This window comes from Gnatocerus cornutus, chromosome 9 (assembly GCF_029298725.1).
Source record: "Gnatocerus cornutus isolate USDA-ARS CGAHR chromosome 9, icGnaCorn1.1, whole genome shotgun sequence".
Taxonomy (NCBI): domain Eukaryota; kingdom Metazoa; phylum Arthropoda; class Insecta; order Coleoptera; family Tenebrionidae; genus Gnatocerus; species Gnatocerus cornutus.
In genome coordinates, this window is record NC_142241.1 from 8,602,102 (window position 1) to 8,618,562 (window position 16,461).

Genomic DNA, 16,461 nt, shown 5'->3' on the forward strand with positions numbered 1-16,461 from the left:
TTGTAATACCAAATGGGTGATGTTCCATTTGAGATGCATAATGATAGTATAGAAAACCGTGACTGATTGGTCACCGTAAAAAGGTCAAGAGAATGTTGTGACGCAAATGAAAATGATTGTGTCAAATGCCGCAGCAATTGTAATCGATTCAATTGGGTACCATCCAATTGGAAATATAAATAGATTGTTGATTCAACGACTTATGTACATGTTTTTTGAGAGTTGAAAAAGTCCTACCGTTGTTATGAAGCAGTCCAATAAAGGTGCATTTTCCGCCTTCTTTGATCCTTCGCTTCCACCACTGACGGCGCTTTTTTCCTCCTGAAAGAAAATTCCATTGAAAGCTGAGGTTCTATCGAAAAATAACAAACAAACGCTTTACAACTCTTGCAAAAACATCCGACGCAAATGCAACAAAATCCGGCATGAGTTCTCATGCAGACAAATTGACGTGGTTCAATGGACAAACCTACTATTACAATTTAGAGATCCGCAAGTTAATCGGTTCGATTATACCACAAAATAAACGAGTTCTTGTTTTTGAAAATGCTTCCAAAAATCCTGCGTCATATTGTTGCATTATTTACATGAAAAAGATTTGTTGTCTTAATGCGGTGTAATGCCGCCTATAAATTTCTGATATTGTTTTCAACATGTTCTTAAATTATTCGGTTTATGACCAAGGAAAAAATTGTTTACGTTGAGTTTACGTGCAAAAAATCTTATTGTAAATACAAAGAACAAAGGATATTATTATCGTGTTATGAGTGATGTGAAAATGCTTTATTCTAAGAAACGAGGATTTAAATGTTCGTCCTTGTTTGGATGCTGGTTAATGGATAAAAATGATTTTCATACCAACTGGGCTGTTTTGTTTTGCATAACGTGAGATTCCATTTACAGTCTGTCTCTTTAAGGCATGAAAAAATACAGCGCAGATACAATGCTACAACGTCCTGAATTATTTAGATAGCTTCAAACAAACTAAAGGATTACTGTTATCATGTCATGTGATCCTTTGTTTCTAATTTCAAATCTCCAAAATGAAAGAAATTATCCTCTCTTGACGTAAATGGAATTAGTTTGGAAAACACACATTTCCATTAGTATAAATTTGATTTTACCTTCTTCAACGAGAATTCCAAAATGGTAATACACCTAAAAATTGACTCAAGGTTTTGGTCGTTTTAACGTAATATAAAGAACCAATTTGAATATGCATACTTTGAGATAAAATTGCAATTAAAACACTGACGCAAAACTTTCATTCTTGCCATAAGTTGAATTGTTGTCGACACTCAAAACAGACCGTTTAATAGTCATAAGTTGTATAACTGTTTAAACGAAATCAAACATGTGGTTAACAGTTTACGATTGTTATCAATTTCACTACAAAAAACGCAATTTATACCCGCAAATTCGTCCCTGCCATTTTGTGTGGTATTAAAGTAGTCACCCAGATTTCCAATCAACTTGTTTTCACGAAGGTAATAAAATGGTATTGAATTTTTTATTACGGTAACAAAAATTCATTGTTTTCAAATTGGTATGCTAAATGACGCATATTGTGGAAATTTATTCATAGTAACTTTTGCGTGTTAAACATTGGGCGGTCATTGTACAAATTTTCGAAATTTTCTGTCGGTCTGTGTTTCACAATTCCGAACGAAGTCCTAAGGTTCAAGCTAACCGAAGAATTAGAATAGATACAAATTGGACGACGAACACGATGGGGACAACGAGCGGGTGTCAAATTTCTGGAATTCATGGTTTGTTTCTGTTGGTAGCTATAAATCGTTTCTTAAAACGTTTCATTGACAGTTCAGATATAAAAACAAGAGAACACACGAGAACCATTGATCTAGTTCTAGAGATGATGAATCAAAATTTTTGGCTGGATGTAATTGCGTGTTACATCACGCATGACGTTTTGAAGGCAATTAAAGTTTTTATGACGGTGGAAATTCACATGATGTGCCAGGTCATAATACTTGATCAGAGCTTTAATATGTGCTTTACATGTGTGAACAAATCGAATTGGAAATCGATTCAGTTACCTTTGTGTAACTCAATTTTGTACTTGAAAGAACACAAACATGCAACTCTAGTTCTATTAATTCTTAAAATGTAACAAATAAAGTAGCCAGCAATACAAAATTATGGAAATACCAGCTTCTCATATCAAATGGTTATAATATTGGCAAGTATTTCTTTGCTTTTAAATTCATTTGTGAATTTGTTTAACTTTTCTTATTCAACGATGAAATAAATACAACAGTATTGACAAATTTTCATAGCGAGGTACATACTTGTAATTGACGTCATCCTGACGTGAAGGTTCATAATAGATAAAACCGGTAATTTTAGTAAAAATTATCAGACATTTAATTTGGGTAAAAAACGATAATAATATGCTTGAATATGTAACACGATGATTATGAAATTAAGCCTTTTCGACAGAATGATTCTAAAATTCTTGGTAAATTTCCAATACAAGTCGACACCGAAATAGATTTACATTCAAAATTGAGTAAAATTGAATTTTCGAATTCGGAATATGTAAGAACGAATTCTTAAAAAAATAAAGAAAAGCGATAGCGCAAACCGCATCTTGCTATCTCTCGTAGTTCCGGAGAATCAAGCACTAAATATTCCGGAGCTTCAAAATTTTTGCCCTCGGGCGACAACTCAAAACTTTAAACGCGTCTAATTCGGTTATTTCTTGACGTATATTAAAAACTCGCAATTTTGGAATTTGCAAGAAAGTATGCCAATAACTTAAGTTTACTTCTGAAATAACCTAATAGATATCGACTAAAATAGATCTACATACATAATTTTTTGAATCCAGATTCTTAGCAACACAAATACGAGAAAAACAGTAAAACCGCATATTTCTACCGTAGTTCCGGAGATATAGAGCACCGAAAATTCCGGAAAAAATATCTACTAACATAGATTTACATTGTAAATAGCAAAAATTGAATTTTAGGACTTGAGGTATGTAATATCCATTTAAAGATTGGATCATCTAGAAAAAACGAATCAAAATGTGCATGTGCATGTGCATGTGCATGTGGTTTCTGCATTCAAATTTTACCTCATTTGGTGATTCACTAATTCATCACATTAATCTAACCCGGTCAATGCCAAAACGTTCGATTTATCAATAATTTCGTGCATAAAACACCTTAAATTATACATTACTCAGCTGAAATCGAAGAGCTAAAACTTGAAAGTGTGAAATGAAGTACAAGAATAGCTATTCATGATATAGGTGTGAAAAATTTGTGTTTTATGTTAAAAAAAGTATCATTTGGTTTTTCAAAACTGTACTCCCTGTACAGCTTTTGGAGTGAGAATCAATTCAATCATTGAATTGAACACATTAAATTAAAGAAGGTTTCACGTGGTTGATCAATTTTAAAAATAGATAATCGATAAACTTATGTATACATACATTAATTCAGTATTGAAGTAGCTTTCTGTTTAATAAATAATGTAGTGTGGTAATTATGCTATTAATAAGTAATAATAAAATTCTATTTTTGATATTAATAATGTCAAACATTTGGTAGTAGATGACACCGCATTTTTGATTATATGTATTAACTGAATTTTCTTTCTATTGCATGTTTCTATAAAAAACAAAAATGATTTCCTTTTGTAAAACAATATCAATGTCACATAATTGTAACAACTGTTGATTACAAATTACAATCCTAAAAAACCGACGAAATTAACAAGTGTTAACAATTCCTGGTCGGAAACAAATGACAACTCTTGTCGTCGATGATGTAATTGTCATTTGACACACCTCATCTTTTTTTGACATGTCAACCCAGCCAACTAATTATAAACAAAAGGAACACATTGAGTTGTTTATATTAAATAATTTCGTGTTTATTATCGTTGCAACATTAGAATTCCAGTGGATTTTTGGAAAAACAAATTGACCCTCTTCAACGAAAGTCATTTTCAATTACTCCAATCATGTTATGACTAGACGGGGGATATAATCAGGGTGCGATGCACCCATTGTTTATAAATGAAAACCTAACCTAGAAACTTACATCAGTTAAGGAATTGAGGAAAAACGACGACGAATATGTCTGTGGTGGAAAATTCGTTGCTATTTCGGCCATTGAAGTGGACACTAATTCACGAGAAACACCGAGAATTCAAGTAAATGTTGAATACAAGTGAAAATATCAAAGCAGTGTAGAAACACACACACACACACTACGACAGTTCACACAAACAATCGCGATCTCATCGCCAACTATTCATTGATAAACACGCCTTCTAGATTTAAATTCGCGATTGCGCTGTAATTAGAAGCATTATATGAATAGAAAAATTAATGTTTTTGAGGAAAATCTATAAGATTTAATTGTTAAAAGGTCAAATTGTAAGTCGTAATGTAAAGTAGTAAAAAAAAACATAATTTTGATAACATTTATAGCTGTTTTTGTTTAGTTTTTTGACATAACACAACTTCAACAAATAAAATACAACTGAATAAATAAAATATAAATACAAATAAAAAACGAATCAAAAACTAAAGTTTAAATTAAATTGAGAAATATAACTGGTTTCTCCACCTAGTGGTAAATTCTGATAACCATAATACAGTTTCCCTGCTCGCCTTGGTTATGTAAAAAAAGAAAAACCGCTTCCAAAACCTGCATAAAAAACTTCGACCTCCATATCTTCACAGACTGGCAGTCAGTTCGTTCTTTTTCTTTCAAGAACAAACGTTTATTGGTAAGTGTCATATCGATCTGTCCCAAAAATTTCTCAGCATTGCGGAATGTCCGAAATATTTACAAATCAATAGATACTTCCGATATATTGGTTAGAGTGGCTGCCGGCAATGTCAACACGGTCGGGGAACTCCCCATTTCCTGAAAGACCGGAGGTTCCACTGGGGACCAGAATTTTAAAAATTCGAGGAATATCGCCGAGCATTTTTTTTACAAAAAATCGATACTTTGTGGGTTGATACCGAGATTTTAAAATTTGTTTTATTATGAAGTGTTGAAAAATAGAAAAATGCAAAAGAAAAATTTTAGTGGTTTTATTAGGTATAAAATTAAGTTGGTAGTACAAAATTTTAATTTAAAAAATGGGCACAGCAACTCTAATTTAAAGCACTGGTTTTTAATTTTGATGTTATCAGAACAATGCCCTTGACTTTTGAGTATTGCATGAACACTTCCAGTTATGATTAAATCTTGTCCATTTTTTCAGGGACCATAAAAGATGACAATCGATTATAAACCAAACCGTACAAAATTCAGTTTAAAATTTAAACTGGGTGTAGTACACTGGTGTAGTAGATTCGTAGTAGACTGTGGGTAATTTTTACGTGTTGGTAACACTGTTCTCTACCGATTTCAGAACTGACATTTAAATACGCAGTTATCAATATAAAATCCCGAAGCCAACTTCAACAGTGGTTTCGCAAAAACTTCAACTGAAAGTCTTTCCGTTTAGGTGAAAGATCATCATGGACTCCAATACTCTGAGAAGTAGGCAACTAAATCCGTGCGATCATTTATTCTGGAAATGCCGGGGATACTCAGAACGCCCTCACAACTGGAAAAGTATTAAAATTTACCTGTTTAAATAACTGGTAATATTTTTTGAAATTTCAGGCATTTTGAGCAATTCAGGCTATTATACAACAGGTATGTGATAAAAAATAAGGCTTTATTCAATTGCATTTTCATTTTAGAATGTCAAGATGATTTAATTCAACAAAGACGTGACGCTGAACACTTAAAAAGTTTGCAAAACAATCCGAATAACATTGAATATTGGCGTTCAAGAGGATGGTCATACCGCCCGGATGATTGGTATGGTAAGAATTTATTTTCTCTTATAAAACAATAATAGAGGAATTTAAAATAATTTTGTTGAGTTAACTTTAGAAATATCACTATAAGAAACAGTGCTACCAATGCCAAAACTATGTAAATAAATAACAATTTTATTGCAGAACGAGTTTTTGGTGACGATGATGATGAAGATAGTAGTGACAATGACGATGAAGATTCTGATGAGTATGATGAGGAGGACGATTACGACGACGATGAAGAGTTTGATTCTGAAGAGTACGATGATGAAGACGATGAAGACGATGAAGAGGAAGATGAAGAATACGATCAACAATGGCTAAAAAGCTTACAAAATAATCCCAACAATATTGAATATTGGCGTTTAAGAGGATATTCATTCCGGCCGTCAAATTGGCGTGGTAACACTTCGTCGGCTTAAGTTGTTAAATCCATTTTTGAACAAAATGCGTTTTCAATTTTATAAAAAGATAATAGAATAGTACAGCATCGGATCCTTTGATGTGTTACTATTTCAGAATTATGAAACATTCTATTTTCATTCCCCAATTTTCAAATCCCAGATTTGACGACAAATGTAAAAAAAAGTAAGATTTCTCGGTTAAAAAAATTCGAAATGGACTTAGCAACTTAACGACCTAATCCGGCGACTTTATAAATTAATTTAATTATAGAAAATTAATTTTTTTTTTTTGTAGAACTTGCTTGGGAATGAAGATCTTCACGTTTTACCAGCGTTGGTTAGAGTGTCATATAAGTTTTATTACCGTTTTTTGTTCTTCAAAAGGCCCAATTAGAATTATTTAGGGCGTTACCATGTTAAGTTTTTTGTTTCTTTTGTATTACCGTTTTTTGTTCTTCAAAAGGCCCAATTAGAATTATTTAGGGCGTTACCATGTTAAGTTTCTCGTTTCTTTTTTATTTCTTACGTATTTTCGACAAATAAATGAATGAAATATCAATTATTGATCCGTTTATCTCTAAAATAAAAAATTATGCAGCAACAATAAATTTCGTGCTAACGGCCCCGTTTAGCACTAGAACGAATGCGATTGTCCAATTTGTAAAAAAAAACACCAAAGATTATAAAAATAGAAATATAATTATTAGACTTATATAAAACACGTAAGTACGTCAGAAATGTTACCTGTCTTCATCCCTTATCACACTTAAAACATATTTAACAGTATCAACAGCTTCACTGGGTATAAATTCTGGCGATAAGTGATAATGTTTCAACACTTGCTGCAATTGATTGTCCAGTTTTGCAGCTTTAAAGACAATTTTTGCTTTCTGGTTATTTGCCGCCAAAGACCACATAATTAAAACAGTGATATTCATCTCCTCGTGGTTACCACTCTCTAGTTTGTTCTTTAATAAGTTTAAAAAGTCATCTAAAAAGAGAGATCAGTACCTAGTCAAAATGTTTTTAAAACCGACCTGACATCAATAGCCTCGGTCTGTTAGGTTGGTAAAATGCGATGTTCCGCAACACCATTAAAGCGGTACTTCGATTTGTCAACTTCGCTCCTGCAGCCAACGTTAATAACAACTCGAAGACATCGCCAATTTTAGCCACACTGGACTGTCCTTCAGGATATAAAGTAAAAGTTTGTAGAAACTCTAACCAGAATAATTCCACTGCGTCCCACGGTTTCTGTTTTTTGGTAATCGCAGGGTGTAATCGACCAACACTGTTTAGTAAGACGCTCTGGAAATAAACGTGGTACTTTCAAGTACTTGGGCTACTCAGTACTCACTTTTGACATAAGAATACGACACTCTAAGACAGTGCAACAGTTTTTTAGAATCACAAAACAGAGCTCAAGTACGTCCAGTCTGTGAGTTTTGCTCACATGATCCATTTCCTTTTCGACCAAACCAATAAGAGCGTGGAGGAGCGAAATTTTACTGGGGACTTTTCTCGGCCCGCTACCAGCGACGGAACTGGTGAGAGGTAACGACTGGCATGCTAAAAACAAAAGTTTGTACTTTGATTTTACCAATATTGACCACAGACCTGTGGGACAATCAGTTGTAAAAGTAGATAACATTTTCAATGTGTCCACCAAATGCGCGTTTTGTAGAGCAAACCAAACCCACAGTTTATGCACAAAATCGCTCAGCCCCAATTCGGCAAACTTAGTTTTGACCACTTCATCCCCCACCATGAAATTGGTAACCAAACCGACCAATTCGTTCAATTCTCTTAAGACAGGACACACTCTTTTCTTCTCTAAAACTCTTCTCAAGCAATCCACGGACTCCAAACTCAATTTTATGTAGAAATCCTTGAAGTGCTTCATTATAACGCATGGTAGACCTGCTTGAAATGCGTACTTTTTCGCCTCTTGAGACACACAGAGTATGGAGGTAAGGGATGAAGTAATGATAGATTTTTTCTTCACTATGTCTTTAGAGACTTTCAAATTGCATAAATCAAAAAGATTTAACAAAATTCTGCAGATTTCAGCTCCTGCCACCAAACTCTCAGTTTCTTGAGAACGGAGAATAGCCGTGTCGTCACTTTTGGTACTTGAAGGAGTTCTGAGGGAGGTTCGTACTGTGTCTAGAATATTTTGCATTGAAACAGTCTCATGGGGGTTGCGTGGAGGCAATTTAAGAGTCAACTGAGACTCGACGCCCAGAAGGGAAGTTAGTGATAGCAATGCAGAAGTTTGTAAATCTAGAAAAACGTAAATGAGTGAAAAAAAGAAAACAGAAGGAAGCAATAAAAAAACCGTCTGCAATACTTACCATGAAAAGTTATGCTCTTGGTGGCCTCACAAACAGTCTCAATAAACGCTTCTCGTCCAGAACCCTCAATAACTTCCGTCAATATGCGCAGAGCTTCATCAGCGTGAGTGTTGTGTTCAGATTTAAATTCGAACGTTGTCATAACAGATAAGAGTTTAAAAATTTCGCTCCACAGTTTATTCCGCAAATACATTAATTGAGGAAGATTAGTATCTGAAACAGCACAAAAAGATATTATATAAGGGCCTATGGAAAGCGTTGTCCTTCGCCAAAAAACCCAAATAATTTATTTATAATTGACTCTCTGGGTTACCATTCAAATCAAACGGGTGGTCATTAGGGATATCACAAGAACAAATAGTAAACAAATTAACCGGAAACAACTCAATGTTATAATAATCGCGCAATGAAGATCAAAATCATCATTGTTTAAAAATATATAAAAACAGTGGTGTGCCGTGGTACGTTTATAACTTCAACCATGCAGCTAGTAACAGTTTTAGTTATTGCTTTGGTCTCATGTGTGAGTATTTCCTAGTTTTTTAAATTCTGATTTTTCAACAATGAGTGTCTTCAGGTGGCCCATGGCAAAAAAGTCACCATCACCAAATTCTCCAACTGTGACGCAAGCGCTAACTACCCGATCACCATTGACTTTAAACTCAAAGAAGAAAATGGTGTTCAAGTCCTGGAAGAAGGCGGTTTATCCAGTAAAGTCCCTCTAGACAACAACATCAAAGTATAATACCCCAAAAAAAAACCTAAATCTATTGATATCATTTTCAGGACGTGGCTGAAGTCTTTGCGAAAGAAGACAATGGAGAGTACGAACATCTCATCACTGTTAACGAGAATTTGTGTGACGCCATGAACAAATACATGGGAGACTTCATGCATGATATGCAGGAAGCGGCAGGACTTGCACGCGGAGCCTGCCCTGTCCCTGCTGTACTAAACCGTATTTTAACATTATTTCTGTACTTATTACTTCTGTTACAGGGTGATTACAAGATCAAGGACCACACTTTGGACTTCAGTAAATTCAAGTTTAAGAAGATCCCCGATGGTGAATTCAGAGTCAAAGTGTCTTTAATTGACAACAAAAGCAATGAAACTTTACATTGCCACTTCCTTGAGTTTACCATTGCTAACTAAACTGGCTTCTATGTAATAAAATAAAGGTACTTACGATAGAGTTCTGGGTTTAGTAGTGATACCACCACCGTCAAACAGTCCTTTGTGTGTAAAAGCGTCCCTAAACATGTAAAATTCACGTGTGCCACTTGTGTCAGCAACAAACAGATTGCTGCATCCATCTCTACGATATCGCAGTACAAAGCTAATTTCTTCGTGTCATTTATACTAATCGACGGATTACAAATGCAACGGAAGAGTAATTTAACAATACCATAATCTTGCATCAGGTAACTTGTTCGATTTTCGTCGAGATTAGACAAACTTAAGAGGATGTTAGTGATGCTTTTGACAAACGAGGGGGTCACAACTGAGCATGTTTCTGCAGTACTCGCACTACTGGACGAATCCTCATAATATGCAACGTTTATCTGCAGATTCGTAGCACTTTTGGTGTCGATATCCAAAGAATAAATCGTGTAAAGACGAGTTAAATCCGACGTTATGTTTTTGAAGAATAAGTAGTCTTCTAACAAATCGAAAACGGTTGTAACTTCATCGTGCCCCTAAAACAACGTGACAATACTGAAAAATAATACTTGCACCAGTACCTTTCTCATAGTGTTGGGTATAAGACTGGTTACCAACGTCGAAGTACTCGAAGGATCCGCAGTGTGGCTCATCAAATTCGCTAATAAAAAAGCGCAGTTTTCCCTTACAACGCTCGCTTCTTCATGGTCCAATAACAGGCTTAAAGTCATATGCCAGATTCCTCGATTTTCATTTTTCAATTCATTCACAATATTAATGGCGAGCATGGGCGATGTTGATAACCCAGCAAAGAACTGCAGCGCTCCGGCACGAAGAAGAACGTCTCTGCTAGACCACAGTACCAAAAAACTCTTCAACCAATCGTCTTCCTCGACTTCGATAAAACATCTCTCCCAGTTCTTCATTTTAGAGTTTTGCATTTCGGCGATTAAGTGGTTGAGAATTAAGATAACATGGCGAGTTATGCTCAAACCCATCACGGAAACGGTAGCAGTTGGGCCTTTCCCGCAATGAAAAACCACCATTAGCTCGCAGAGCGAATCCACTAGTTGAGAAAGAATCCGCTTTGGAGGAGAGCCTGGTTTGGTTTCAGACCAACCCAAACTAGCCGTGAGGTGAACTAAACAGGCGAGTAAACTGTCCAAGTAAGCTAGAAAAGCAGTTAATACAACGAACTGATTGGGAGATGTTCAAACTCACAAAGATTATAAAAATGTGTGTTGTCATTGAACTTTAAGCCATTGGCAATTATTTCTATGACATTTTTCCATGGTTCTACCGAGTGTTTGGAATTTGTTGAAGGGCCAGAAGTGTAGTAATCCAGAAAGTGCTGCTCTTGAGAAGCGCACACTGTTATAAGACTTAGTAGATCATGGCTAAGTACTTTAAAATCTTCATGTGTCGATTGTTCGACCACAATTAAATCAAGGAGACAGTTTGACGGGTTTTTCAGCAGTTGTGACAACCAAACGGAGTTTTCTAAAATTAAAATGCGCGTTAGCAATTTCTTGTAGCTCTTTGATAAAAAATATCTCTGTTGAGCGGCAACTAGTGTTTTTTATTGGCCCTGTTACATAATTTACAGTTATTTTGATGTTTTTTTCTCGTAATACATTCTGAGTCTTTCTGTTTTTTTTAAGAAATTCCAAATTTAACGATAAGTTAGAACAGCATCGTTTGATTTATTATTCAAGTTTTATCTGTTTATTTATCAAAGTGGTGGAAGATGACGAACTGGTACGCAGTGGGTTTAACAATTGCAGTCATTTACATTCTACCAAAAAGGTACATAGCAAACAAAATAATAAATTACTACAAGTACCGAACCTTAAACCCACCCCTAAAATCGGTGGTGGTAATTTTAGACGACATAGGTAAGGTACATAACCCAACTTTCTCATGCCAAATAAAACTTTCCAGGTTTAAACTATGAAAAAGCTAGAATTCATGCTAAAAAAGGTGCCCGCGTAATCATCGGAGGTAAAAACGGAGCCAAGCTTGAAACCGCTCGAAAAGAATTAGTCCGTTCCACAAAAAATAAAAATATCCTTGCAGTGGAAGTAAACAGATTTGATAAAGACTCTTTACGGTCATTTTCTCGGGAAATAATAGACTCGGTGGTTGGGGTTCATTCCATCATTAACAACAATGGTAAAGAACTAGCAGATTTAGATATTATTTTTAAGACCCAAGAACTGGCGAGGGAGCGCTTTGAAAATCACTGTCTAAATTTTCTTTACGTCGGCTTACCTGACGACTTGTAGAACGGAACCAAATGTTTTAAGAACTTCAGAATGCTAGTTAAGAGTTTGGCGTCTTCCTCGCTTGATGGTAAAAGTTTCAAGAAACGTGAAAAAGTGACGTCCCATGGATGATCAAGAACATCTTGGTTTGGCATGGTTGCGCATAATTGAAGATACCTTAAACAACTTTTAAGTATCAAAAATAAATAAATAAAAACTTACGTCGTTAGTTTGTTTATGGAGCCAATTACCACATCATGCATTGTTCCGTTTTGGATATCAGCCAAATATTTCTTGATATAGTAAGTCACATCTGAAGCTTTTAAACTGAAGAGATCATAATCAGTCAGTTTTAAAAGATCTGTGACGTCTCTCCCATTATAATCGATCTTTTTCTGCGCCAATAGTTCCTGCAACCCTCCAAAGACCTCCGAATTCCATTGTATTTGTAAGGAACTTAAACACCATCGATCCGAGGCTAGAAACTCCACAAGACTTGCTTCATAATACTGACTAATTTCCCAGTGAGTGTTGGCCAGAAAAGGCACCCGAAGCTTCTGTGTGAGTAAATAAGGAACAGAAAAACTCGCTTTAGACGGAGTCCCTTTTAAAAAGTCGTTAAAAACTAACAAAAACAACAACGTAACGGCGTCACTTTTCAACTTCTCTTCAGCGAAGAACATGAAGACACCTGAAATAACTGAGTGGTAAACAATCAAGGCAAGTTTCTACCTACTTCTTAAAATGTTGTAAAAGACGTCGATGTTCCCAGACAACGCGTGTCGCGCACTCAGTTGAAAAAGACAAACGTTTTTCAAAATACTAACCGCGGGAATCACTGAGTCGGGATAATCATTAAAATTCTTTTCAATTAGCGCTAACTTCATGACTTCTAAAACTGTTTCTAAACCGTCATTAGACAGAAATGTTGAGTGTAACAACGGATCTTCCATCATCACGCTGATTTGAGTCAGAGCCGAGCGCCGAATTACTGGTTCCACATTGGGCGATTTTAGTAAGTCCAAGACTTGTTGTAAACTACTGGGCTGGTAGAAATGTTGAGTACTTCTACTTTTATTGATCTCGATAATTCGCTGAATATTGCAGACATTGGGCAGGGCTTTGTCATACAAGTTGTTTAGTCTAGGGAGCATTTCTCGGGAGTCAGTTTGCGATGCTAACATCCAACAAAGACGGGAAAATGCTTCTTCCCTTAGAGCGACATCGGAGCCGAACAGTACGTGGATATTCCCTTTGATGACCTAAAATTTGTTCACCCGGCGCCTCCACCATTTTCAAATTTTCATCCTCAAAACATACCTGGATTTTAGGAATGTACAAAGACTGAGCCGTATCAGGGTCGATCATATTAAGCAAGCTTTTACCCAAGGATGAACTCTTGTCTGCATGGCACAACAAAATCGGTAAGGCTCCGATTAAAGTTTCGATAATTTTGTTCCAAATGTCGTCAGAAACGAGGATTTTGCATTTAATGATGTGAATTAAGATGTCTTCAGAGTGTTTTCGAACCTGCACAATAAAAAGGATAAAAACCTGTCTTTAGGAGTGGAGAAAACGCGTACTTCGGGATTTCCACTGATCAAACCGTGGCAAGCAATTTCCACCAAAACTTTACTTCGACACAAAAAGATTATTTGGGCCCCTGGGACTCCTGTACATGAGATATTTAGTTTAGGACCGATCGCAGCAACTACTCTTTTCTGACACAATCTGTACGTTTCTTCTCTAACTTGTTCCAAGTTGTGACCCAATAGTCTTAAAATAACATCTGAAATTTAAAGAAAATAAGAAATTCAGGTGAAAATCATCAAACCAACATTCAAATTTCTCTAACAATTCCTCGTCGTAAGCATACAGAGGGAGTTTGTTGGCAGACAATTCTACAACCTGTCTCACAAAAACCATATTTTTGTGGAACTCAAGACTGGCAAGAGCTTGTTTGGCTAAATTGATACCATTTTCAGCATTCAAAGATTTGCCGTGTTTCATAAACTCAACAGCGGCGGACATGCTATCGCAAATTCTATTAGTTTCAGTGTATTTCATCAAGGACTCGCTATCAACTCCAATCTTGAAACTCTGAAGAAAAAAATAAGACAACGTCCACACTTAAAACAACGTACTTGTACGTAATTCAGAAGAATGTTATATAAATTTGGGTACAACTTCAACAGTGTCACGTCAACCAAACTATTAGCAAGAGCGTTCTTCAGGTTCCTCGGCAAAATGAGCCCTGTTTGAGCCAAAGGGATCATTTTAGACAGAAAGTTTGCACAGTTGTGCAAAAAACATAATTGTATAGCTCGATTGTTCGCATTTGAGTCGTCGCTTGTGGATTCAACCCTTCAAAGAAAACATTAGATAAGAAACGTTGCAGTGAGAGCTACCTAAAAAACTCCAGAGCCGCGCCATAACTAATTAAAATTTCGTTCATTTCTTTGCGAATTTCAAGAATGAGAGGGGTGGATTCTTCATTCCATATCTCTTGCCCAAAGAGCTTGGCTAGTAAGTTCAACAGCTGGTTTAGTAACGTGAGGGCTAAATTAGCACCTTTCTACAAAAGCGTCTTAAAGAAAGTGGGAGAATTTTTCTGTACCGACCTGATTATTCCTCCTCTTGCTTGACTTCAAGCTATCCGATTTGATACATAAATACTTAAAGACACACTTAAAAGTGGAAAAACAGTAACGTGGGAATGATATTTGTTGTGTTTTTAAGTACTCTACATTCTCGCACCTTCCGGAAAAATCGTCCGATTGTCCTGACGCAGTTTTTCTTGATGAAGAGTCTGGCGTTGTTGATCTAGAAGGAGTGTATTCAGCCTGAAATAGATGTGGTTATAACTAAAGTGAAGTGTGACCAACATACGTTTTCTTTCGTTGTATACAAACTGGGATCGTTGTAAAAATTAATTCGCACTTGTAGAGCCCTCGTCAAGTCATTTAAACAATTTAAAACCGAATTAACAACTCTTGTTGATGGACAGGTGGCAACTAAATTATGAAAGCTCTGAAAATACGTGTAAAGAAACAGATTAAAGAATGCAGTCTTACCAAAACTATGCTGGGTCTTTGTAAGAAAACTTCTGCGGGGAAATCATGTAAGAGAATATTTGAAAAAAAATCGGCTGAGTGCAGCAATGACGCTGGTTGAGGGGGGTTTTTCAGAGACTCCTCTATGGACTGTAAGACATGTCTGTCTGCTTCTATTAAAACCTGCCATTTAAGAGGGTGAATGATCAGGCTCAAAGGAACAGTTTCACTCAGGGAAGACGTCTGATAAGGACTACAATCACATCACTATTTCTTGGTCTTTGAAAATGTTAAGTAATTACGTATTTCGCTGTAACGCAGATGTTTCTTCTTGGATGTACCCCTCAATTGTTGTGGCTGTGGTACCCACAGGTCTGACGCTAAATTCAGATTGACCAGTTCTGTAGCTCAAGGGGATATCAGTCTCGAGAGGAGGTACAATAAAACTATTTTGGTCTAGTATCCCCAGGATTTCTTCTAAATGTTTGTAGTACTTTGGTTCAATGTATGTTTGGATCTGTTTCAGATCTTTTTTAAAAGTATGACTCCCATGATGGGTAATTAAAGTCTTACCGCTTTCAGACTACAAGTAGAAATGTTATATAAGAACGAAACACCATAAAATTACCTGTAAAATGCGTTTAATAAGAGTGAAGACAAGCTCTTGTTTAGTGCATGGTTCAAATAGAAACCAGTCAAAGAGTTTGGTCAGAATTTCTTTACTCCGAGCTAATTCATTGTCAAATTCGAATCCGTGATCCAACTTTGATATAATATTCAACAAAGCCCGTTCGCGAATCTCTTGAATTTCGTGTCCTACAAATTTGAGGTTAAAAACTTTTTTGTTACCATTCTTTGGCTTACCTAATTTCTGTATGTGGGAGGACGAAATACACTTTTCACTCGTTGCAGACATGTTTATGTCCAAGTTCAGTTATAAAAACTAGAATAAAATCATGTAAAACTTGTCACATTTAAAATTGTAAACAACCAACGTCATATGGCGCGCTGTGGTGGCGGCCTCTATGTTGAAGTAAATTTTAATTTAAAAAAGTTTGGCGGGAAATTTTTATTTCGTCAAAGCATGTTTAAAAAGGGGCTCCTCTTAATTTCCACATCAGGACGGCCCATGAGAAGAGATGGCAAAATACGAAAACTTTGTATAAATCGTCAGTCGTTTTCACATCGAATGTAGTAATTTCTTGTATGGTTTCACCAAAATAGTCTTGAAACATTTCGAACATCGCTTGTGGAATCGTAAAATTTCGCTTCACTTTCACGACGACATTTGGTGTTCAATTTTTTTTATTAGCACCCTTGATAAAGCCTAAAAGTCAAAAGAGAGGTCTCGTTTTTAGAAAG

General features: G+C 35.8%; 5 protein-coding genes across 7 annotated transcripts in view; 3 read left to right on the forward strand and 2 right to left on the reverse strand.

The window, feature by feature from the left end:
* The window catches only part of IP3K1 (inositol-trisphosphate 3-kinase-like protein), a 33,971-nt gene extending 29,677 nt beyond the window's left edge, over nucleotides 1-4,294 (reverse strand). For all 3 annotated transcript variants that reach the window (XM_088045803.1, XM_088045799.1, XM_088045800.1), the window contains exons 1-2: nucleotides 4,074-4,294; nucleotides 238-321 (exon numbers count right to left, since the gene is read on the reverse strand). In XM_088045803.1, coding sequence (XP_087901929.1) covers nucleotides 238-321; nucleotides 4,074-4,145 — 156 coding nt within the window. In that variant the 5' untranslated portion in view covers nucleotides 4,146-4,294. The remainder of the gene's footprint in view (nucleotides 1-237; nucleotides 322-4,073) is intronic.
* Nucleotides 4,295-5,512: 1,218 nt separating this feature from the next.
* LOC148168567 (uncharacterized) lies at nucleotides 5,513-6,588 on the forward strand. The gene is made up of 5 exons (XM_088046215.1): nucleotides 5,513-5,609; nucleotides 5,661-5,693; nucleotides 5,741-5,866; nucleotides 6,005-6,262; nucleotides 6,560-6,588. Exons 1-5 carry the CDS (start codon nucleotides 5,513-5,515, stop codon nucleotides 6,574-6,576), a joined length of 531 nt encoding a protein of 176 aa, XP_087902341.1. The 3' UTR covers nucleotides 6,577-6,588.
* Nucleotides 6,589-6,969: 381 nt separating this feature from the next.
* ana3 (rotatin homolog anastral spindle 3) lies at nucleotides 6,970-16,108 on the reverse strand. The gene is made up of 22 exons (XM_088045311.1): nucleotides 15,964-16,108; nucleotides 15,728-15,915; nucleotides 15,402-15,682; nucleotides 15,121-15,352; nucleotides 14,936-15,076; nucleotides 14,668-14,889; nucleotides 14,455-14,621; nucleotides 14,191-14,410; nucleotides 13,885-14,146; nucleotides 13,630-13,835; nucleotides 13,367-13,576; nucleotides 12,783-13,308; nucleotides 12,269-12,737; nucleotides 12,054-12,223; nucleotides 11,004-11,282; nucleotides 10,364-10,953; nucleotides 9,808-10,318; nucleotides 8,619-8,831; nucleotides 7,882-8,547; nucleotides 7,622-7,833; nucleotides 7,302-7,572; nucleotides 6,970-7,255 (listed from the first exon to the last, which is right to left on the reverse strand). Exons 1-22 carry the CDS (start codon nucleotides 16,013-16,015, stop codon nucleotides 7,005-7,007), a joined length of 6,339 nt encoding a protein of 2,112 aa, XP_087901437.1. The 5' UTR covers nucleotides 16,016-16,108; the 3' UTR covers nucleotides 6,970-7,004.
* On the forward strand, nucleotides 9,067-9,813 carry LOC148168569 (uncharacterized). The gene is made up of 4 exons (XM_088045309.1): nucleotides 9,067-9,141; nucleotides 9,196-9,357; nucleotides 9,405-9,566; nucleotides 9,618-9,813. Exons 1-4 carry the CDS (start codon nucleotides 9,100-9,102, stop codon nucleotides 9,771-9,773), a joined length of 522 nt encoding a protein of 173 aa, XP_087901435.1. The 5' UTR covers nucleotides 9,067-9,099; the 3' UTR covers nucleotides 9,774-9,813.
* LOC148168570 (retinol dehydrogenase 12-like) lies at nucleotides 11,375-12,267 on the forward strand. Its single transcript, XM_088045310.1, has 2 exons — nucleotides 11,375-11,677; nucleotides 11,724-12,267. The coding sequence occupies exons 1-2, from the start codon at nucleotides 11,530-11,532 to the stop codon at nucleotides 12,065-12,067; spliced, it is 492 nt and encodes a 163-aa protein (XP_087901436.1). The 5' UTR covers nucleotides 11,375-11,529; the 3' UTR covers nucleotides 12,068-12,267.
* Nucleotides 16,109-16,461: the final 353 nt, after the last annotated feature.

What these genes read in the sequence shown, in the direction of transcription:
- LOC148168567 (XM_088046215.1), top strand. Translation starts at nt 5,513, where the DNA reads ATGGACTCCAATACTCTGAGAAGTAGGCAACTAAATCCGTGCGATCAT. An exon ending in TTCAGGCTATTATACAACAG is followed by an intron (nt 5,694 to 5,740) that starts GTATGTGATAAA and finishes TTTTCATTTTAG; the next exon opens with AATGTCAAGATGATTTAATT. An exon ending in CCGCCCGGATGATTGGTATG is followed by an intron (nt 5,867 to 6,004) that starts GTAAGAATTTAT and finishes ATTTTATTGCAG; the next exon opens with AACGAGTTTTTGGTGACGAT.
- LOC148168569 (XM_088045309.1), top strand. Translation starts at nt 9,100, where the DNA reads ATGCAGCTAGTAACAGTTTTAGTTATTGCTTTGGTCTCATGT. An exon ending in TTATTGCTTTGGTCTCATGT is followed by an intron (nt 9,142 to 9,195) that starts GTGAGTATTTCC and finishes GAGTGTCTTCAG; the next exon opens with GTGGCCCATGGCAAAAAAGT. An exon ending in CTCTAGACAACAACATCAAA is followed by an intron (nt 9,358 to 9,404) that starts GTATAATACCCC and finishes TATCATTTTCAG; the next exon opens with GACGTGGCTGAAGTCTTTGC.
- LOC148168570 (XM_088045310.1), top strand. Translation starts at nt 11,530, where the DNA reads ATGACGAACTGGTACGCAGTGGGTTTAACAATTGCAGTCATTTACATT. An exon ending in GGTAATTTTAGACGACATAG is followed by an intron (nt 11,678 to 11,723) that starts GTAAGGTACATA and finishes AAAACTTTCCAG; the next exon opens with GTTTAAACTATGAAAAAGCT.
- ana3 (XM_088045311.1), bottom strand. Translation starts at nt 16,015, where the DNA reads ATGTCTGCAACGAGTGAAAAGTGTATTTCGTCCTCCCACATACAGAAA. An exon ending in TCTGCGTTACAGCGAAATAC is followed by an intron (nt 15,353 to 15,401) that starts GTAATTACTTAA and finishes ATGTGATTGTAG; the next exon opens with TCCTTATCAGACGTCTTCCC. An exon ending in TTCTTCTGAATTACGTACAA is followed by an intron (nt 14,147 to 14,190) that starts GTACGTTGTTTT and finishes TTTTTTCTTCAG; the next exon opens with AGTTTCAAGATTGGAGTTGA.